The 21,959-nt window shown below is 42.6% G+C and overlaps 2 protein-coding genes across 3 annotated transcripts; one reads left to right on the forward strand and one right to left on the reverse strand.

Moving 5' to 3' along the window:
* Positions 1-1,331: 1,331 nt before the first annotated feature.
* rabep1 (rabaptin, RAB GTPase binding effector protein 1) lies at positions 1,332-13,889 on the reverse strand. Of its 2 annotated transcripts, XM_047017507.1 has the most exons (19): positions 13,735-13,889; positions 12,151-12,279; positions 11,535-11,738; positions 11,012-11,172; positions 10,660-10,779; positions 10,352-10,487; positions 9,749-9,927; positions 9,310-9,417; positions 8,355-8,825; positions 7,890-7,994; positions 7,405-7,521; positions 7,110-7,208; positions 5,907-6,047; positions 5,101-5,290; positions 4,883-4,894; positions 3,968-4,023; positions 3,537-3,635; positions 3,062-3,178; positions 1,332-2,317 (listed from the first exon to the last, which is right to left on the reverse strand). In XM_047017507.1, exons 1-19 carry the CDS (start codon positions 13,778-13,780, stop codon positions 2,216-2,218), a joined length of 2,592 nt encoding a protein of 863 aa, XP_046873463.1. In that variant the 5' UTR covers positions 13,781-13,889; the 3' UTR covers positions 1,332-2,215. The 2 variants fall into 2 exon arrangements, with proteins under 2 accessions (XP_046873463.1, XP_046873464.1); XM_047017508.1 differs by lacking the exon at positions 4,883-4,894.
* A 4,141-nt stretch (positions 13,890-18,030) lies between these two features.
* LOC124465865 (SLP adapter and CSK-interacting membrane protein-like) lies at positions 18,031-21,869 on the forward strand. The gene is made up of 5 exons (XM_047017495.1): positions 18,031-18,181; positions 19,050-19,165; positions 19,704-19,764; positions 20,148-20,227; positions 20,437-21,869. Exons 2-5 carry the CDS (start codon positions 19,054-19,056, stop codon positions 20,640-20,642), a joined length of 459 nt encoding a protein of 152 aa, XP_046873451.1. The 5' UTR covers positions 18,031-18,181; positions 19,050-19,053; the 3' UTR covers positions 20,643-21,869.
* The last annotated feature ends 90 nt before the right edge of the window (positions 21,870-21,959 follow it).

The following is a 21,959-nucleotide window of genomic DNA, read 5'->3' on the forward strand; positions in this document are numbered from 1 at the left end:
TGCATTTATTGAAAAGCTCAATGTTTTGTAATTCAGTTGTAATTCGGTACAAGTGACCAAGGAAGGGGGACAACTGTCCAAAGCTCACAGCCTGAAGAGTCAAATTAGACATTTTAACATCCAAACTTCAAGCCATGACCAATCCTACATTGTATCTCAGTGTCAGTCTGACTGATTCACACCTTTGTGAATCAGACAAATAAAGACATAACATGTTTTATGGTCATATAACACAATAGATTTACAGTTCAAACGTATATGTTTGTTAGAGATGTTATACAAGCAAGATAAAGAATCTGTGATTCAAATATATCCTTAAAATCACATTGTCATGTGTTATGTATTTATATTCAGGAGAGATAAGCAGCAGCGTTAAAACACATTTCTTTATGGATAACTGAGTCATGCTTTATGGTTTTTCAGAGAGCCACCTCAAGCACTGAGTTTACCAGTTACCTCATTGGAGAACCAACGCATCTGCCCACAAGCCCACACTGAAGGACGTTCCCAGGTCTGACCACCACTTGCAATATAAGAAATAACTTTAAGAAATCATAGCTCAGCAGTACATATCCACTTTCTCAAAACTACTGTCCAACTTCCATCATCTAAGTAATTGTGGAGAACAAATGGGTTTTTCCAAAAAAAAAGGTGGTCCTATTCAATGAAATAAACAATTTTTTAACAAGCGATGCACTTGACTGATGGAGATTCTGATCAACACTGACGTCAAAATTAGATTTTCATGGAACACAAATTTCAATGAGTACATCTCTGAAGAAATCAGGTGATTTCAATTGTTTTTCTACTGGAGTTTAGTTAGGTTTGTGATCATGTGCTTAACTCTTCAATAACACGCAAAATTAACACAGAAAACAAAACATCAAACCCAGGTCAAGTCATTAGTATTTTATCTAACTAAATGAATGACTATAAAAACAAGAGCATCTCTCAATATTCAGCAGTCCTGTCACACACAAATTATAAACATGTCAATTTTATTATAAGGAATATTTGTATTTTTTTCTCAGGTGTATCCGTTATCTGTCTAAGAAATTAAGTCAACAGCATCAGTAGCTTTAGTTGTAAATAATCTTTACAAAAAAAAAATGCTCCCTATTTATCCCTATTTAAAAGGTCATTGTCCATGATCCTGTGTGTGAAAGTGTAGTCTTAAATAGTTTCCTTATCTCAGAAAACGTACAAGGGTCGTCGAGCAAAGTTGTTGCTTTATACTGCTGGTGGACCTGCCAGAGGTTGCAATGTGGGGGAAATGAAATGAGAGATGCCCCACTGCGCAGCTGTAATAAAGTCTTCCGCTTGAGACACAGTACAGTTCTGAAACCACAGGCTTTATTGAGGCAGATCATACCAACCAACCATCAGAGCTGGGGGTGTGGTGGGAGCAAACCATTAATCATGTAGCAGTAGTGGTAGATTATTAGTGAAATGGTTAACGTGGACTACAGAAGGAACACGGATCTGATTATTATGATGGGGGGGTAACAAATGACTTCATCAATGCAATAATATATATCCAGTATACATCGTTATGTACAAATATGTTCAGTAAATCTCCTTCATTAAGTCGTTGCTGTAGGCAAGTTGAAATTACGAAGAAGGAAAAAAAAAAAAAAAAAGTTAGAGAATGAAAGAGAAATAAGGAGAGAAAGATACATAGATGGTGAGATAGAAATAAAGAGGGAAATTCATCTGCTTGTTGCCAAAACAGCAGAGAAGAGTGCAGATCCTTTCGATCCCATTTTACCTGACAGAGAAGTTGTAGATGAAAAAGTGCCTCAGAAGACTACAAACTCCTCTTTGGTTTAGCTAACATGGACAGTCCCATATCTACAGTAGAAACCAGGGATAAACAGACACACACACACACACACACATACATACACACAGAGGAAGGAAGCTTCAATCCACCATAAACAATTATTTTGTTATTTACAATCTCTTAGTAGTAATGTTCCTTCACTTCTGAACAGACAAGCTCCAAATCCTCTTGTACAGAAAAAGGCCTTTCATCTCCTTACAGACTGATTTTTTTCGTCCTCCGTCTTGGACATTTTTCCCCATCCCCAAACCATTTCATCATACAATTCTGTGGTAGTGATGGTCAGGGGTTGGGCTTGGGAGAATGTCATTGGGCCAATGAGACAGGTGGAGACTGGAAGGCGGGCGGGGGATGCAGTGTCAACCAATAGTATCATGTCTCTGGAAGATGGCTGATGTCAGTCAAGTTGGTGTCATTAAGAATTGCTTTGATGCGTTCCAGAGAGTCGGCCTGCCGGATTCGCTCCAATTGGACCTGAGAGTATGAAGAGAACACCAATTGGTTTACTTTGTTGGTCAATATATAAACACACACAGAACTCTACTCTACTGAGAACTACTACACCAATTACTGCTACAACTACTGTGGTAAATCACTATATTCATATTGTCAATGGGTGACTACCATTTCAAAAGCGTTCACACTTACCAACCTTATTTTGGGAACTTTTAAGGAAAGCCATTAAGTACGCAATATAAGTTTGTATTTAAGTTAATGAATACTAGGATTTTCATTTAATCTGTAATTTCTGCATTTTAGCCCACATTACTGATAATGTTGGAATTTTTACAATTTATGCCCACTCTTTTTTTACCTGTGTTTTTTTGTTGAGAAATGGAGTAGACAGTGCCATACACTGAGCGTTCCAATCCCTTCTGATACACTATCTTTACCAGTGTATTACAGTTGTGGCTTGACAGATAAACCCATTTCAACTACAGTTAACAATACAAACATTTGCTTTTTCTTGGACACAAAGGTAGTAGCAGTCCACTAATAGCATCATAAACGGACGTAACAAATCTCAATATTAAAAACATTTCGGAAGAATTTCTCCAGCTATAAACTCCACCAGTCCACTAATAGCATCATAAACGGACGTAACAAATCTCAATATTAAAAACATTTCGGAAGAATTTCTCCAGCTATAAACTCCACCGGTACAAACGACATTTGGTTTCAGACCTGCAACCTTGCTAACTCTGACTCTGCCGTTACCTGCAGGGTCTGGGAAAGCTTGACAAAGTCCCGCTGCACCTGCTCACTGACGTCCAGTTCCGTCTGTAACCGCTGGGCCTTGTCCTTCTCATCCAGCGCCTGGCTCTCCAGGGCGGTCTGTTCACCAGCAACACACACACACGTACCAGACACCCACACACACGCAAAGGGAGTCAGTTGGCTGAGCGGTTATGGAATCAGGCTGGTAATCTGAAGGTCGCCAGTTTGATTTCCGGCCGTACCAAAATGACGTAGTGTCCTTGGGCAAGGCACTTCACCCTACTTGCCTCGGGGGAATGTCCCTGTACTTACTGTAAGTACATGACTAAATGTAAACCAATATGAGATGAGGTCAGGCAACCGTCGTCCCAGGGGAGTTAGGCGCCCTCTCACGTGTCAGGAGTTAACAAACGTGTGAGTCAGCAGGGGGAAAGATGGTTATACCCGTGTGTTTGTGTGCGTGTTGAACTCTGACCTTGGCTGTGGTGACCTCCTTGATCTGCTCCTCGAGGCTGGTCTTTAGGCTGTGTACGCTCTCCAACGTCCGGCTCCTCTCTGCCAGGTTTCTCTCCAGCTGAGGGGAGCGTCGACGTACTGTCACCAACTATCTATTTATCAGTGTCCAGTCCACAGTATTTATGAATAAGCATCGTCACTAAAACTTTCTGCTAGAGCCAATTCAACAGCATTCCCCGGGAAAAAAATTATGGTATGCATTAAAATGTCTTCTCCTACAAAACATGTGTTTGTCTACTTAGCCTTGATTCGACACACTGTCATTTATTCCCCTTTGTCCGAACTTATCAACGTCACAGTGGATCTTATTCACAGAGGTACACTCCCAGTTCCACAGTTGAGGGGAGTAAGTCTAACTGTAAGCTTCCCGCCTATGTTGGGAAAGTGTACCTGCTCTTTCTCTGCCTTCACTCGCTCCAGCTCAGTCTTCAGGCTGGAAAAGGACGCTGGGTACAAGAGGAGACGGTGATACAGACTTACTACAGAGCCATGACAAAGATAATGTGAATGTCAACCCCAGACATGCGTTCAGGCTTCTTAATGAGGTGCCTGGAAAACTGAGTCTGCAATTCATGAATAATTGATTGGAGAGGCGTGTTGAGGGTGGAGGGGGAGTGGTGTGTGTATGTCTTAGTAATCTACAAAGCAATACAAAACAAAACAGCCCTAAAAAGGTATAAGTATAAAAATACACCATTACTTTAGTGTAAATAACATCCTCCAAAACTAGATTAATTATGTAGATGTAAATATGAAGTATGTATATATTTGAAGCTACAAGTAAATGTAGAGGCAAATATAAAGGCATCACACACGAGTGCAATCACTCTTTGCAAAAATATCCAACTCACCAATGTTGATGTTTTTTGTTTACATGTGTAATTATTTAGCGTAAACAACAAACTATTAAAAAGCAGTGTCAATTAATTTACCTGTGAAAAGATAACTAACCTGTGAAAAGACAACTAATCAAGCCACTATGTTACATCCTATAGGTGGTATAATTAGTGGTATTATTAGCCGTGCACATCAATGGCACAATTTTACAAACCACATATGCCGCTATGTACCATGACAGTTTTTGGTCAATGCACCCTTCATACCCATAATGCACCCTTCATACCCATAATGCACCCTTCATACACATGCCATGTCCAAACATCAAAGTACAAAAGCAAACATGAAAAGCAGTGGATGAGTTTAACTTCCATTCCATCATTAGTCTATCGTGTCAAGGTACTAATGCGCACGCACACACACACACACACAGCCAGAGTGGGCTTGTTTCAGAGTGTGTTTTCATACCTTCCAGGATGTCTGAACAACAGTCACCAATGGGCGAAGAAAGGAGTGGAGGAAAGAGAGGGGACAAAGAATCTTCAGACTGTGTAAAAACCCAACCTCCCGGAATCCAGTTCAAAAAGGTCAAGAGAGGGACCCAAGTTGCACATAGGCCAAGAGCACTCTGCTCCCACTATAACACTGGCATGCCAAGTCCAGTGAATGAAGGCGTGATGGCTCACCTATCTCCTCCTTGCAGCCCTCTATCTCCAGCTGCAGCGTGTCCTCCAGGTTGTCCTTCAGACACTGCTCGGCCTGGATTTGCTCCTTCAGGAACAGGATCTCCGCCTTCAGCTTCTCCTCCAGGTGGTCTGCTGCCGTGCGCACCCCCACAATGTCCTCCCGCAGCTGTAGTACCAGGGGCTGGAGCTCCTGGTCAAAACAGATGGTGTTTGATGGCATACTTGAAAAATGTATATCATGTAACGAAACACAAATCACAAATCCGGTCTCTTAGATCTACCAAAATCTGCTGTCCACGCCACGCACTCGTCTGAAGACATGTGGGGATAGAGCTTTTGCCGCTGTGGCACCCAGACTCTGGAATGCTTTGCCAACCTGCATTAGGTTTGCTGAGAATGTTGAGAGTTTTAAGGGACGAGTGAAGACTCACTTGTTCAGGTTAGCTTTTGAGTAATCTCTGTCTCTGGTCTATTGATCATTTTTATCTGTTTTTATTTATTTGTATTATTAGACTTTTATGTTATATTGACAATGTACATTGTAAAGCACTTTGTGACCCTGTCTGTGAAAAGCGCTGTATCAATACATTTTACTTAGAGAGAAGAAAAACTCCACTCCTGCGAGATAGTAAAGAGAAGATTGGATGAGTGGCTGGCCCTTTGCCCCAAACATCTTTGCATGACTTAAGTCTCAGCCTTTATTCACAGCGCCGTGGCAATGACTCGTTCCACATTACATTCTCAAAGCCCTCCCTCTCCCCTCAACACACACACACACACACACACTGACAACACAGAGCTCGTACTTGCACGGTGTTGGGTAGTTTAAAGTCTTCTTGCTGCTGGAGGGATGAATGGAGACTGTGTTTGCCCTGTAGGCTGTCGTTGTCTTTCTGCAGCCTGCTCAGCTCCTCTGCCACCTGCTCTCTGGACTGCATCAGCACTGCCTGGGACACAGCAGACAAACAACATCGAAATCACGTGTCACTCTCGCTACAGTTGTCAAGTCTTTGGAATTTTCAGGAGGTGTAACATTTCTGTGGGAATATTCACAATGATTAGGGCATATTCAGAAACTTGTAAGAATTGTGGGGATTTAATGGAGAATATTGAGAAATAAACATGAAATGGGGATTTTTTTGAGACGCTAAGACCTGTGTGTACATGTGTTGCAAGAATGAACTGCTCATATGTTTATTGTATGCACCTTCCTACCAAAGCAAATTCCTTGTCTGTGCAAACTTTCATGGTGAATAAATCCCTTTCTGATTCAGATTCTTCTGATTTCTCATGTCATGGAAGCATGGAGAGGGCAAGCAGTGAAGTGCAATACCACTGAATTTGTACTAGATGGGGGTGTTCACGTGGCAAAGACTTTTCACAAAAAAATATATATAGTATATGTATATATAACTACAGTATATATATATATATATATACACACACACACACACACACACAGTATATACTGCAACTTAGTTTAATAAGGAGGTTAACATAGTTTTTGTGTTCATTATTATTTAGTCAAATAATATATTTAGCTTATTGAGTTAATGTACAACGGGAAATATGCAACCGTTTTATTTATTTTCAAGGAACATATTGCGAATGAAAATTCCTGGAAACTTTTCTGACATTTTCAACCTCTTAACAGTATTGTAACCTTAACCGTATCCCTATTCTTCCCCATAATTCTATAAAAAATTAAATAAAATTGTGATTCATTGGGGAAAAATAGGATGACCATGTGGTTGAGCCAGTCAACTGGCTTGATATGTGTCGGACTTGATTGTCTCTCTCTCTCTCTGGCAGGAGAGACATCATTTTCATTCAAGTTTCTTGCATCAGTAAATCCCATGCATATGCATAAGATGCGATGTCTTGGATAAATAACTAAATGTAATGTCCAAATGCTTTTGGCTGATAATGCGCCCTGGCTGGATAGGACTGTTCAGAGACATTATAAAAGCCTATATTGGGGCTGGTTGTGATATGGGATAGGTGCTCACCATCTGTTCCTGGGTGTGCCTCTTGGCTTGACTAAAGGCCTGTTGTAGTGTGGTTAGCAGCGTCTCAGATTCCTGCACTTTCTGTACGAGAGCCAAGACCTGGAACAAAACAACCAGTCAGCAATGAGGATCATCACAGTTACATGCAAATTCTTTGTCTATTCTCCAAAATTGAACATAGAAAGCCTGTTGGCTTGTTTTCAAGCAACTCATTCTGCGTAACAGGCGTAAAAAGCATTAAAAAAACGACACAAGCGACAAAAAGTGTGTGTCGGTTGTACAAGGGGGAACAGACCTTGACAGTGGTTTCCTCGTTGCCCTGTTTGACGGAGTCTTCCAGCTCCTGTTTCTCAGCCATGGTTCTCTCCAGCTGGTCGTTGGCTTGCCGCAGCATCACCTGTAGCTTCTTTACCTGACAAGACGCCAGACCACAGCTATGTGAATGGAACAGGCGGGCACAAGAACTGGCTGGCACAGGGACCAACTGTCACCAAGTTAGTCACCGTTAACAGCGCCAGGTCTATTCCACTCCGCCAAATTTGAGGCTGCTGGAATTTCCCAGACAACGAATGGTTTTTTGTCTGCAAACAGATGGCATGTTTTATCGGCCCAAAATGATTCCGGAACAAAGGTGATTCCTACTTTTCCCCCGACACACGCGGCCAATTTCATACTCAGTCGGAAGGCTGAAAGCAGCAATCAAAATGCTACAGTAGCTGAGGGAGGGAAAGAGAGAGACAGAAAGAGAGAGTAAGAGAGAGAGGGGGCAGGAGAGGTCACCTGATCTTTTGTCTCCGCCTCTTGGCCCTGAATGACCTGCAGCTGTTTCTCATAGTTGGAGCACATGTCGCAGCGTCTTCCCAGTTTCCTGCCCGCGTTCTTCACCTAGCAACAGACGGCCAAGAACGCTCTCAGGAATACGACAAAGGGAATCAAACCGACAAGAGCACCGACACCCATGAACAACTCACGGTAGTAAAGAAGTTGTTCCGCTAGCTAGCTTAAAAATGTCAATACTAAACACAGAATTAAGTCAATGATAGGAAAAACAGCAGTAGTAGACAGGGGAGATACACAGACACAGTACTCATATGGTAAACATTTGTGAACCCGTACACATCATATCCTGCACATTTCCAGAAGAATCTGACATTGGGATCCTTGGGTAATGGCACGCTAGCTGATGAGCAAAATAACATATAACGAGGAAAACACACGAGAGAACCCCAAACCCTTCTGACAGACCTCTTGCTGGAGCAGGTTCCACTCGCTGTCGCTGACCAGCCGGTACCCTGAGGGGGCTAGGTAAGCCGTGTCGGGGGCATGGGAAATACTGGAGAGCAGCGACGCCGTCTCTTCCTGCTCCGGCGTCATGGCCTTGATGGCCTTCTCCTGGTCCTTCGTCAACAGGAAGTGACCCGCCGTCAGCTGAATGGAGCTGACGGAAACCGTGTCCCCGAAGCCCTCGATAGCCCCGCTGTCCGCGCCCACCAGGGGCCCAAAGTCCGACTCGTCCAGGTGGCTGGCCGACTTGGCTTTGTGGTTGTGGCCCCCGAGGCCCTGCTGCATGCCCGGGAGGGCCCCGGAGGAGGAGCCCAGGCTGTCAGTGGACTGAGCCCGACGGAGGCTGTCCTTGTAGGGGTCCAGGGGCCCCCCGGCCACCACCTCGGTATCTAAGGAGTACATGGAGCCATGTCCGCTGTGGTTGGTGTGGGGCTAGAGGAGAGGAGAGACAGAACAATGGGTCACATATTCAGAACTGTGGTGATTTGCATGAGATTATGTGTAATTTAACTGTCTGTTTAAGAAGTGGGAGAGATAAAACAATGCCGTTGGGGAGTGCAATACAAGTGGGCAGGCTAACTTTTAAGTAGCTCTTTAAACTGAATCAATTTTAAGTTGAGGCACTTGTAACAATGCATGTGGTTGAGGTTAAAAACATAATTACAGCAGAAAGGCACTCGAGATTATGGCATTCCAGCATTTAACTACTAAGTTTTCAGTAGAACGGTTAGCCTTTAAGCATGTGTGTTTAGTCATTGCAAGCTTGTGGTATCACTTGAGGTGATTTTAAGACCCTCTCCTATTTGCCGTTCAAAAATCGGAGGTCAGAGGATGAAGATCTACTGTCCTGGAAGATCCCATATCGGGAGGGTGCGTATGCGAGGTCGGGGTATTCGGGGAACCCTATCTGCCTCACCTCTTCAATGCTGAGGCCGAGGAATGAGTCGTCTAAAGGCTCGGTGAAGTCGCCATCCTCTTCTTGCCTCTCCTTCGTCTGGCTGATCATTTCCTTCTCGTACTCCTCCTGGGGGGGAGGGGGGGATGACGACACACGATGTGTTAAACACACAACTGGAGCAGACTTGGTGTTTCGTAGCTGTGCACACACACAAACACTCACAATCCCACACCAACACACCCACAAAACATGTCTGGATCTGTGAAACATGCACTGAACCTCAAATGACCTCTGACAACAGCCACCCTATTTCCATGTGCCCCTATATCCCTACAAATGTAATTAACCCCATTACGCCCAACCACAACGGCAGCATTGGCTTCCCCAAAACCAAACCGCATGCTCCAATCAGAGCCCAGGGCCAGGGTTGCGACGGGCAGCGTGCCAGCATGGGTACCTGGTCCCTCTTCTTCATCTCCTCCACCTGGCGCAGCTGCTCCGAGGAGAGCACACTCTCGATGCGCTGCATGTCCCTCATGAGCAGCCTCTGCGACTCCAGGAACTGGTCGTTGGCCCGCTGCCAGGTGTGCTTCAGTTGGTTGTGCTGCTGGCGCTCCAGCTCCAACAGGTGACACACTGACCCCCAGGTGGAGAGAGTGGGAGGAGAGAGGGGGGGGGGAGTGAGAGAGGGCGAGGGGGGAGTGAGAGACAGGGGAGTGAGAGAGAGAGGGGAGAAAGAGTGGTGACGGAGAGAGAGAGGAGAGAGAAAAGGCAGAAAGGAAGGAGTGAAAGGGAGGGAGAGGAGAAAAACAAAATTTTAGACAGGGGATGAATATTAAGGGCTACTTAAGTATTTTTGTTGAATTATTGTGTCATGGTGAACAAAACTGTGAACTTTTATTTCTCGGATTATGTGCTGCACTGCTTAGCACTATTTGTTCATCCCTTTGGACAAAAGTGTCAAAAGTAAATAAAAAAGGATTAACTCTGAAATGTAAGAATTTCAAAGGCACTAAACTTCCCTCAATGTCATTGGACAAAACAGGGCATTATGAGTCACCTTCATGAAGTTCTTTGCGTAGTTTCTCAGCGTCCTCCTGCAGTACAGACTTCTGCGTGTTGAGCACAGCCACGTACATCTCCAGATCTGTGCGACACGACTTCTCAGCCTCCAGAACATGGTTCAGCTCCTTCACCTATAGAAAGAAACCACACTCTAACTGGTAGGTCTTCAGTCCCAAAACAATGGCCGTGTAAAGTCTCCTCTTCCAGCAATTTGGTAGATTTCAAAAACTGCTTTTATGACATTAGTCACACTGAAAAGTATAACCAATGTGTATACAAATGTATGTATGTACGTGTTTGCACCTTGGAAGCCTCCAGTTCCTTCACCCTGTCCTCTGTTGTGGTGAGCTTGGCTTTCAGAGCTGCTATCTCCTGCTCCATAGGCATCACGACTGACCTCAGCTTCTCAGCATCCTCCTGGGCCTGACAGGAGAAATGAAAGACTTTTAACAACTTTTAACAAAATAAAGTTATGAAACAAACCCAGTTTATAACCTTATGCTATGACTTATGACCTGAGTTAGCATGCTAGTGCTACATTGACATTTCAACAGGAAAAACAACATGAGAAGGGGATACGTGGTACTTTCTGTCTCAATGAGGAGGAGACCTCCATTTGAGAAACCCGGAAGCATCCGCAACTCGGCCAACGCACCTTTTTCATCTCGTTCTCCAGGTTCTCCTCCTCCTGGCCCTCTGAGAGGCGGCGTCTCAGCTCGGCCATCTCCCTCTCCACGGCCTCCCTGTACTGGGCCCACTGCGCCCTCTCCTGCTCCAAGCGCTGGTGGAACTGCACCTCGTACTCGGTCACGGTGTCTGACAGGATAGGGAGAGAGCCTTGACTGGACTGTTTGTTGTTGTTAGCACTGTTTGGTCGTGTCACCCTGCCTGTCCAGCTCGATCAAGTGTCAAGTGTTTTTTTCAGGCTTATTGCTGGCTCGCTAGAATGCCAGAACTCAAGCTCTGATGCTGTGTTAACCGCCAATGGTGTAACTCAGTGTAGAGTGAGATGATATTCTCGTTCAAATAACTTCCTTCAACAAACCTTAGTTACCTATGGCCCAATGGGAAACTATAACAGCAACCGAACTTCAGTCATAACAGTCCATAACATAATCAACTGCCAACGTGGGATGCCGCGATAGGGATAACCAGCCTTAGCTTCGTCGCTGGGCTACCTTTCATGATGGCCTGCAGCGATGCCACCTCCTCTTGCCACTGGCCTTTGACCTGGTCGATAGCCTCCTGCTTGGTGCTCTCCGACACGGTCGCCACTTCCTTGATGTTCTCCATCTCGGCCTGGGCCTGAGTGAGCTGTGTCTGAACACGACCCAGCTCCGCCTGCGCACCCTCCAGAGATGCCGCCTGCCTCTTCAGCTCCTCTGGGAGAGAGTGTAGAAGAAGAAAATAAAAAGGGGAGGAGGAGGAGGGGGGGAGACAGAAGTGGAAAAGAGGGAGGTGGGGAGGGAGAAAGAGGAAGAGGCATGGGATGGAACCAGAGAAGTGTGTTAAGTAAAACCGAGAACTGACTCAGTGGCCTGTCAAAGAAGGAATTCAGACATGATACACTGTCCAAACAAATACAAATATTTGAACTTCTCTACTCTGAAACGCAACAAAGGCTTTGCTATTTTTCATTCGTTTAGAAAAAATGCTCCACATTTCAGCTGTCTGAAAAATAAAACATCTTCTTAACTAGATACATTCTAAACACTGTATGAGGAAAAACTGTATGAATCTATAAGGCAGTTCCATTCCAGTAAATGAGCGAATAAAACCGTATGAAAGACTTACCTTCTTTTGACAGGTAGAGCTCCTTAAACTTGGCCCGTTTCTGGTTGAACTCCAACTCCAGCTGCTGTTTGAGTTTGATGAACTCGGCCCGCTCCTGCTCCAGTGCTGCAACACGCTTCTGGAGCCCCCCTGAAGAACAGTAAAAAGCTCACCTAAGGATACCCGTTTTGGTCTCCATGTTCCTTAACAAGGCTAGCTTAGCAAATGGTCGCTAACTTCGGTAGCTGACTTTGACCCAGGATTAAATAAAAGCAATGAAGGGTTTATTGCTGAGGAGTGAGGGCAATGCTTCACTCATGTGACCAAGTTTCAGGTGACTAGAAATAGTGTACTTCATGTAAAAACCACCTGTTTATTTCAGTCAATATTTTAACTAGTCCCCCCTTGGAAAGGGGAAGTGCATTTTATTTTGCAGTCAGTTTAATAGTTTTTTCAGTTCAGCATACTTGAGTTTAGTTAAGCATGTATGAGAAATAGACAATTGGTTTGAGGCTGTCAATATAACAATTCAGCCAATCAAACCAAATCCAGATTATCTTGTGCCAGACAGTTTTGCTGTCTGAAAATCACTTCTTTATTATAAGCCCTTTTCTAGCAGATTTCTAGTAGATCCCTCTGATGCGTCTTTTTCCCCTGTGTAAAATACAATGCCATTCAGAATCTATTATAAAGAAGTCTAGCAAATATACCATGTAGAAATTGTGAAAACCTAGACTTCCCAACTAAATCAATACATGTTATAATGTTACACGTACAGAGATCTTGTCCTGGACTAATAATTACACAAATGCTTTACATTGTTGAACATTGAGGCCAAGAAAAAAGAATATAACTACCTTGACAAGCAATCTTAAGAGGATAAGGCATCCAAATGAGCCATTTCTAAAATATCCCCATAGAAAATGAATAGGGCAAAGTGGATTGAAAGAATGATATGCTCACTGGAGTGATGACATGCAGATAATTGCAGAAACAAATATACGGTTGAGTCTAACAAACGAAATTATATGAACTGTTCAACATTACCAATTCACCCACACAATGCAAGCACACTGTATATCAAACTATATGGATAGACACAATTAAATGCATCTGGACTGACATTGCCTGCTAGGAAGCTAAACAACAAGGATGATCAATTGATCAGACTTCCCAGTAGTGCATGTGGTTAAAAGGGTCGATCAGAAGCTGGAAAATAATCGTTTTGGAGTTTCTCTTCACATCAACTGCATAGAGAAACTCCCTGACTGTCATTGTTGTTGTGTTTTGAACTTGACAATGACAGGTAGCTCTCTGGCTAGCGGTTAGCTATCCAACGGATAACAAACAATCCAAAGGTTACGACAGATCTCCAATCACGTCATAATATGTAGCTAAAAAGAACACTATGCGCATATTGTATGTGGTCTCCAAATGCATGATTTTGTCCACTGAGAACATAAAAAGAATATCCACACTACCACCTTTCAGGTAGCACAGCGAATGGGCTATTTTAGCTCGAGGATGCACAGGCCGCTGCCCTGGATTAGCTCGAGACCACGCGAGCTACATTACTAATACTTCCAAAAAGAGAACTATGTTTACCGTCATGCTGGGACGGCCGGGCGGATCCCGAGGCCTCCTCGGCCATGGTTTCCTTGGGGTGGATTGCAATAACCGGCGGGGTGAGAGAAAGCTAGGAGTGTCCAAGAAAACAGGCAACTACATGGAAGGCAACGTTATTGGAGATACAGAGCCAACCACGCATGTGCCAACGGGAATATAAGGGAGGAGTTGGGCAACATGGATTGTGCTGATGAGGGATGATGATGATAATGATGATGATTGTATGTATTATAAAGATAATACAATAGTGTAGGCAGGTACCCGATTAAGCTAAGAAGCTTTGTTCTTTCTCTCAGATAATCACACCCAAACACAGTGGCCAAATCGGGAGCGACATACATCATGTGTTTGCAAAGCTTGCTGGGCCTTGACATAAAATGACAGCGAACATAATTTCAGAAGCCTAAGTCATATCATCAGCACAGGGGGAAGTGTGAACTAGTTCTAGCGAGGTGAAATCACTCTATCATTCTGATTGGATTTTAGGACAGATTGACTGCTGTAAAAGAGGGGGATATTGACATTTAAAATGTTCACCCCAAAAAAGCTTTTACAAATATGAAATGTGCCTTATTGTGATTACAGTATAATTTTCTCAAATACTGTACCTGCAAACTTTGTAAAACACATGTGTCATTGCATTGGTGGCCACTGACCAGTGAACTATTTTGGGGTGGTAGTGGAACATATATAACTTACAAAAATCAGCACCATTGCAATAGAGTGGAACACATTTATATAACCGTTTTCACCCCACATATTTTAATATGTAACTAAACACTCCAACTTCAGCCATACATTACATTTATTTATTTAGCAGACGCTTTTATCCAAAGTGACTTCCAAGAGAGAGCTTTACAAAGTGCATAGGTCACTGATAATAACAACAAGATAGCCCCAAAAACATTGCGGGTAGCCAAAACACTTATTGCACAAGCACATATTGTGAACAACCAAAATAAGTGCCAAAAGGAAGAACCATAAGAACATGTACTTAAACAAGTTACAATTAAACAATATAAATCGCTGTAAGTGCAAAGTGTACTTGTAGAAAAGCAAGCAACAGTGAAAAAAAAAAAAAAATATTTCACAGCAAGAACAACAATTTAAATCAGTTACCACTAACCAACAAGAGCAACAAGTTTCTTAGCAAGAGTCATTGTGATCCTTGAGGAAACTAACATTGGGTCCAACAAACCATTCCTAAGTACCGTTGTACTCCCAACAAGTGCGTCTTGAGCCTTTTCTTGAAGGTGGGGAGACAGTCAGTGTCTCTGATGGAGGTGGGGAGTTTTCACCACTGGGGGCCAGAGAGGAGAAGAGCTTGTGATGGGACTGGGCGGTCTTGAGCGGTGGGACCAACAGGCGGTTGTTTGAAGAAGGCCGTAGGTGGCAGGTAGGGGTGTAAGGCTGCAGGAGAGACTTGATGTAGTTGGGTGCAGTCCCGTTCACTGCTTGGAAGGTCAGTACCAGGGTCTTGAATCTGATGCGGGCCGTGATGGGTAGTCAGTTGAGGGCGATGAGGAGCGGGGTAACATGGGAGCGTCTAGGTAGATTGTAGACCAGGCTGGCCGCTGCGTTCTGAATCCTCTGAAGAGGGCTGGTTGCGCATGCTGGGAGACCGGCGAGCAGCGAGTTGCAGTAGTCCAACTTGGAGAGGACAAGTGCTTGGACTAGCAGCTGGATGGAGTGCTCAGACAGGTATCTCCTGATCTTCTGGATGTTGTAGAGGGTGAATCTACACGACCGGCAGACTGCAGCAATGTGGGCTGTGGGGGAAAGCTTGTCATCCATGGTAACCCCAAGGTTCCTAGCAGAGGATGAAGTGGTCACCGTTGCAGATCCCAGGGTGATTGAGAGATTGTGGGAGATGGAGGGTTTGGCTGGGATGATGAGAAGTTCTGTTTTGGCAAGGTTCAGCTGGAGGTGGTGCTTGGTCATCCAGGCGGAGATGTCTGTTAGGCAGGCCTCAATCCTAGCTGAGATCCCCGGATCGGTCGGGGGGAACGACAGGTACAGCTGCGTGTCGTCAGCATAGCAGTGGTAGGAGAAGCCATGGGAGGTGATCATGATTGGTCCAAGTGAGGTGGTGTACAGAGAGAAGAGGAGGGGTCCAAGGATGGAGCCCTGTGGGACACCAGTGGAGAGCTGGCGAGGGCCTGACAGTTTGCCTCCCCAGGAGACCTGGTAGGATCTTCCCGACAGGCAGGATGAGATCCACTGGAGTGCAGTGTCAGTGATGTCCATCTCAGAAAGTCTGGAGAGCAGGATCCGGTGGTTAACCGTATCAAACGCTGCAGAAAGGTCCAGCAGAATGATGACGGATGACCTTGAAGCCGCTCTGGCAGACTGGAGGGCAGTTGATGAAGAAAATTACGATACCCTGCTGAAAATGATGGAGATGGGTTACATTTATGGAACTATCTAATTGAAAAGTGAATGTCTCAATTATTCCTTATATTATACTCTAAGTTGTATTATGGGAAATGTGATGCTAAGCTCTGACTAAGTAAAAACAATAGAGGTGTGAAACGTTGGTTTTAGCAAAGGAAGATAGGGAAGTACCACTCTAAGGAATGCAGAGGCCTAGTTGAAATTAGAACGTACACATAGGGCCAAGCTGCAGGAAAACTCCTCCAAACCAAGTCTGAAACTGTCACCCAGGTCAGGCCTAGGTCTGTGTCTAGGGGTTTTCTATGTTTATAAAGCACAAGCATCCCATACCAACTAGAAGAAAGTCTAAGATATGTGTGCACCCAACACAAGCCTGGACATGGTCAGATTTATGTAAGGACAGAGATGCCAACGTGACACAACTTCTGTAATCAGAAACCCTAGTATAGGGGCCAATTGGGTGACAAAGCGTAGAAATGGTCATCAACAGAAAGGTACCAATAATGTGAGGATGCATAATGTATCTGTGACCAACAGTGTTGTACCAATAGCAAAAAATGACACAAATAATAGGCAGAAAATACAGTATATAAGAGGACGTTTGGAGAGAACTTGCCAGTCTGCTCTTGGGAGCTTACTCACTTGGATACCTTTTTTTACCCTGTGTTGGAATAAACCTTTGCATCAATACTCTGAGTTTCAGTGCATCTGTTGGGACTTAGCCTGATTTTTGACTGGTTTGGACTTAGAATAATTTTCAACGTTGGGATTTAGCCTGATTTTTGACGGGTCAACACTTAGAATAACTTTCATCGTTTGGACTTAGTTTATTTTTCACTTGTCTACACTTGGAATCATTTTCAACCTTTGGACTTAGTTTATTTTTGACTTGTACGGACTTAGGATTTTCCTCACTTCGACACTCTGATTTATTTTCACTATACACGGGAACTGGAATAATTATTTACGACACAGTGGTGACTGCCATAGTCCATTCATTCTCATGGTGCATCCCCACATTTAAGCAGGGACGCAGCGAGGGGAGGCGGTGAGTTCCAATACATTATCAATCAAATGGAGATTGAGGGGAGCCATGGTGAGGAGAGTCAAGGCAATGACAAAATTCAAGAGAGTGAGATTCCATGTGGCGCAGAGAGGTTGAGAAACATTTTCGGGGTGTGGGGGATTCAACCAAAAGAACCCTATATGGAACACGTGGTGTCCACATTCTTGTCGTCTTTAATTCTCCCAGTGCTGTATAATTTGTTGTATGATTTAAGCCCCCCAAAAAACTAAGCCTTAAGCATCCAAGCCATCACCACCCTTTCATTTGTATATTTTAAAACAGACAATGCAAACAAGGACCTATTAGCTTGTCATTCAGTGAGGCAATGTCGGAGGAACAGGAGAACATTGATCAATGCTATATCTGCAATCAAGGCCTTACACAAGATCAACTCGCTTCATACCCCTTTGTTACAGATAACATACACCAGTGCAAAAATCAAGGAGAGTTATAACTTAGACAAACTCAGATATAGAGTTTTTCTCCTCTGGAACAGACTTTTTCTTTTGCAATCAGAGAGGCTGATGTTGTCCCTGTGTGAGGCCAAATTAAAAACCTTTAATTTGAGACACTTCTGGGTTTGATATGTCTGCTGATCTGTGGACATTTGTGAAGCGCTCTGTGGCATTGCTTGTAAAAAAAGGTGTTTTTTTCATTGTTTTTGTACTCCTAATTGGGAGCTAACACAGCAAATTGTACAATTTGTCCATCCTGCCTACGCCTAGGCCCAAATAGGGTGTGAAGACTGAATACAGGATGAATCAGTGAAGCAAATAGCCGGGTGGGGGCAGGGGTTATGGTAGTCTCATTTGGACTTCCTTAAAAAAGACTAAAGGGAAATGAGTTGGCTCAAGCAGACCAGACCTCGAGATTAATCATGACCTCAAGAAGAAGCTTCCTGTCATCTACATTTAGCTTTTAACAGCAATATCAACATATCCTTAGTTTTTCATTGGATTCCGTACGGTAAGAAAGCTTCTGTCAGTGTGAAGTCCCTTGTGTTTAGTGAAGAGAACACTGTAATGAGGACAAGCAAGCATTGTTATGTTGTAATGGAAATACATTGTTGTGACAATGGAATACATTTTGTGTTTGATGTCATAATATGATTTTTTTGTCACCCAGGTTCAGTAATGCCAACATAATTTTTGCCATTTCTTTCTTTCTTTCTTTTTTTTGAAAAAAGCTTGGGGTAGAACAGATAAGCACCTATGCAATCTAGATTTGGGGCATTGACTGGTGCCTTTCTTGCTTTGTACATGTACATGTCAGGAAGTCATTCACTTGACACTTCTAAAATAAGAGCTGCAGCTGTGAGAGGATGCAGTGTCCTCGATAAACATACAATTAGGATTTGCACAATACTCTGCTTAAAGAGTTGTTCTGTCACAATGGTAACAGTGAGTTCATGAGAAAAATTCAGATTAAAGTTCATGGGGGGTAAGATACAGGTAAAGGCTACTTTAGTGCTCAGGACTATCAGCAGTTATGAATAAAAAAGCAAGCGAGTGTGAGACTGTCGCTTGTAAGAAACTTGTCAGTTTACAGTAACAGTACAACCTAGCTTATGATACTAGTGAACTGGGAAGTGGTCCACCACAAACAACTATTCATCTTTTTTTTTCTACAGTTTTTCAAAAATGAAGCCATTGTTTCTTTCAATTCTTTCTGTTGAAAATCAGAAAGTGTATGTACCAATGTCTAAGTGTTTTACAAATGTGTAAGACAGTGTGATTGTGAAGCTTGGTTCACAAATGTATGTACAGTATTAAATATCCAAGTACACTGCATATAAACTCTTTCATGACTTTTGGTTCTTGTTTGGTTTGTGTAGATTGATGGATCTATTACGAGAATACTTCTGGCTATGGATAATCATTGGAATGATTTTTGTCTCTGTGGTGATTGGGCTCACCTTTTACTTTATCAATAGGTGGATCTCCAAAAAAGGTATTTAAACATTATATCCATATAAAAAATAATACTGCAGATACTTTAAAGGCAGGATAGGTAAGTTTTGCGAACCTAGCTATTTTAGCTTGAGTTTGAAAGGATTCAAACCAAAATATCTCACCCCTTCCCTGAAACCCACTTCTCAAAAACACATGAAAACTGCTGAGGTACAGTGGGTAAGTAGACAAACAAGGAGCCCGTCCATTCATTGCATTCGGTCCAAATGCTTTCCAATCATTAGTGCTGGTCCGACCTTAATGATTGGTCATGTTTATTACAGTCCTGCGATGCCCACAGATATAGGATTAATTTACTGTCAAACCTTTAGATTCATTGGTTATCAGGATGGGAAGTTTATTTCAGCAAATATGACAAAAAGTGCTTCTCAACATCAATACCTACTCTGCCTTTAAAGTCAATGTTACTTTCAATCAACACCTTAGCACTACAATCCATTACTATAACACTCTTAGCCTACATAGTTATATACTGTTGTATTAGTTGTTTTAACACACAGTGTTGCTCCTCTTTACAGCTGAGGTGTTCCGAACAAATTCACCAGATCATCCTTCAAATTCCCCCGAATTCTATGTCCAGTAAGTAATTAAAAATACTTTAAAAATAAAACTTTTTTCTTCATCAAAGTTAACACATGGAGGTAATAAAATAAAATGTAGAATAAAACACAGTGTATTCAAATGGTAAAGATTTGTTATTCTTAGCTCACACAAAAACGCTAGTCCAGCCACTTTTATGATGTTGGTTTAGGGGCTTTCCATGTAACAAAACGCTTATGGTGCCTTAGTACAAAGACTGTAGGCCTAGAGAAGTGACACAGCTCTTCAGTATCTATTTCCTTTTTCCAAAAATGGCTAATCCTACATGTCGCCTACATAGCATGAATCTAACTTCTAAGAATGAGACGCAGCACAGTTAGAGGAATATTTCTCTCCTTTCTTTTCTCTCCTTCCCTCGTCAGAAACAACTCATATCACCCAAGAGACATTGAAAACGATCTGCCTCCTTTACCACCAAGAACACAGTTCAAAACATGTCCTGGTAAGCATTTTCAATACAGGAAACTTGTATTTAGTTTGCAAGAAAAAAGACAAAGGGGTTGTGTTGTGCAATGTCCACTAATTGACCAAGGCCTGAAACAAATACAATTATTATATATATATATATTAACTGCCAACATATTTCCAGTACCACAATTGCAAACGCCAACCCAAATATTTTTGTTGTTGATGTGTCTCTGTGCTCCACAGAAGCAGACTGCTACGAGAACCTTGCTGAGCCACCTGATTATGTGTCCTTGGATGACCAGATTGTGCCTCCTCCGTACATAAAAAATTTGAGTCAGGAGTGTTGCTATGACAAACACAGCGTGTCCTCAGAAGACTACGATGATATCGGGAAGAACGATTGTAACGAGGGTAGACAGAGTGAGGAAGACTATGATGATGTAGGATAAACCTTGGTGGACCTAATGGCCAGGCTAAACCCAGAAACCAGGGAAGTGTCCTGATACAGGTACAGATGTCTACAGTTTTCTTTTCCCAATTAAAATGGAAAGGGTTTAGTGTAGGCGTCCAAATCATGTTATTTAAAGACATATCTCTTTCTAGGAATTGAGGGGAAAAAAGGATGCTAACATTATTATATCCATCATCTGCTTAACTTAATAGTTCATATTAGCTATACTTAATAGCTAGCTATACTTACTATTATAATATGTTGTGAGCCTATAGTATAAGAATAATATTTAGTATGATCTGTTCATCATATAGCATTGATTGCATTTGTTTTCAGTATTTCCTCAATGTTTAGGATATGTGAAGTCCTATCAGTTAAAGATGCAGTTATTAATATATTGGTTCTTTGTTGAGGCACTGCACATCAGCTACAGTTGGCAGATCAGCCAACTGTCAAAATAACTCAGTAAAACTGTAAGCTAACTGTATATGTAGTAATACACATCAGCACAAAATGTTTCCTGTAGATAGTGGAAAATGACAAATGATAATTTGGTCTAGTGATGTAGTTGCACTGTAGTTATTTCAACAAAACTTGGAAGCAGCACAGAACGGCAGGAGGAAATTACTGTCAACTCGCAATGCTGTACCCTTTTAAGCATGTTGTGCCTCTGCTTAAAACCAGTTTCCAAGAAATGACAACAGCAGGAATATATTTTCCTTGAATATTGTTTTTTTTCTTGGCTTAGCCATACATACCATTATGGAAACCATACTTACAAGATTTAAGTGACACTAAGGTTGTTGTCTTACAATTTTTGCAAGAGTGGAACTGTTACTGCTTAGAGTCTTTAGCCAATATAAACATTGACAATATTATTTTGTTTTAATGACTGAATACAAATTTTGAGATACAAACAAGAGGGAGTGGCACCAGTGGGCAACTGATCATTGACTTGGGTGGAGAACACTTCTGTCTGTTCAGAAGAGGCCCTGTTTCTCTTCAGATATGCTGTTGGATGTTGAAGTCAGCGTAGGTAGAATGAGCCCATCAACCTGATGTCATTAGTACTAGGAGCATGTTGGTGTATGATGGAGTGGATGTTCAAAAATGTCTAAAGCCCTGTTTTACTTTTGCTTTGTCATTATGGTTGAGAGTATGTAGGTTGAAAGGATAAAATAAAAATAATCTATTTCAGAATAAAAGCTTGTAATGTGCCCTGTGACAATTCAGTCTTTTTGTTTTTCAAATATAGACACTGTACTTCACCCAGTGTTATTTTAGCAACAAAACATACACAAGCTAAATGTTAAAC

Source organism: Hypomesus transpacificus, unplaced genomic scaffold (genome assembly GCF_021917145.1).
Source record: "Hypomesus transpacificus isolate Combined female unplaced genomic scaffold, fHypTra1 scaffold_61, whole genome shotgun sequence".
NCBI classification, from domain to species: Eukaryota; Metazoa; Chordata; class Actinopteri; order Osmeriformes; family Osmeridae; genus Hypomesus; species Hypomesus transpacificus.

Bases quoted from the DNA above. Each gene is read 5' to 3' on its own strand.
- rabep1 (XM_047017507.1), bottom strand. From the start codon at position 13,780: ATGGCCGAGGAGGCCTCGGGATCCGCCCGGCCGTCCCAGCATGACG. The intron at 7,209-7,404 runs GTCTGTTCCCCC...GTTTTGTTCCAG, and splicing joins ACGAGGAAACCACTGTCAAG to GTCTTGGCTCTCGTACAGAA. The intron at 2,318-3,061 runs GTAACGGCAGAG...TCATACTCTCAG, and splicing joins AGCTTTCCCAGACCCTGCAG to GTCCAATTGGAGCGAATCCG.
- LOC124465865 (XM_047017495.1), top strand. From the start codon at position 19,054: ATGGATCTATTACGAGAATACTTCTGGCTATGGATAATCATTGGAATG. The intron at 19,166-19,703 runs GTATTTAAACAT...TCCTCTTTACAG, and splicing joins TAGGTGGATCTCCAAAAAAG to CTGAGGTGTTCCGAACAAAT. The intron at 20,228-20,436 runs GTAAGCATTTTC...TGTGCTCCACAG, and splicing joins ACAGTTCAAAACATGTCCTG to AAGCAGACTGCTACGAGAAC.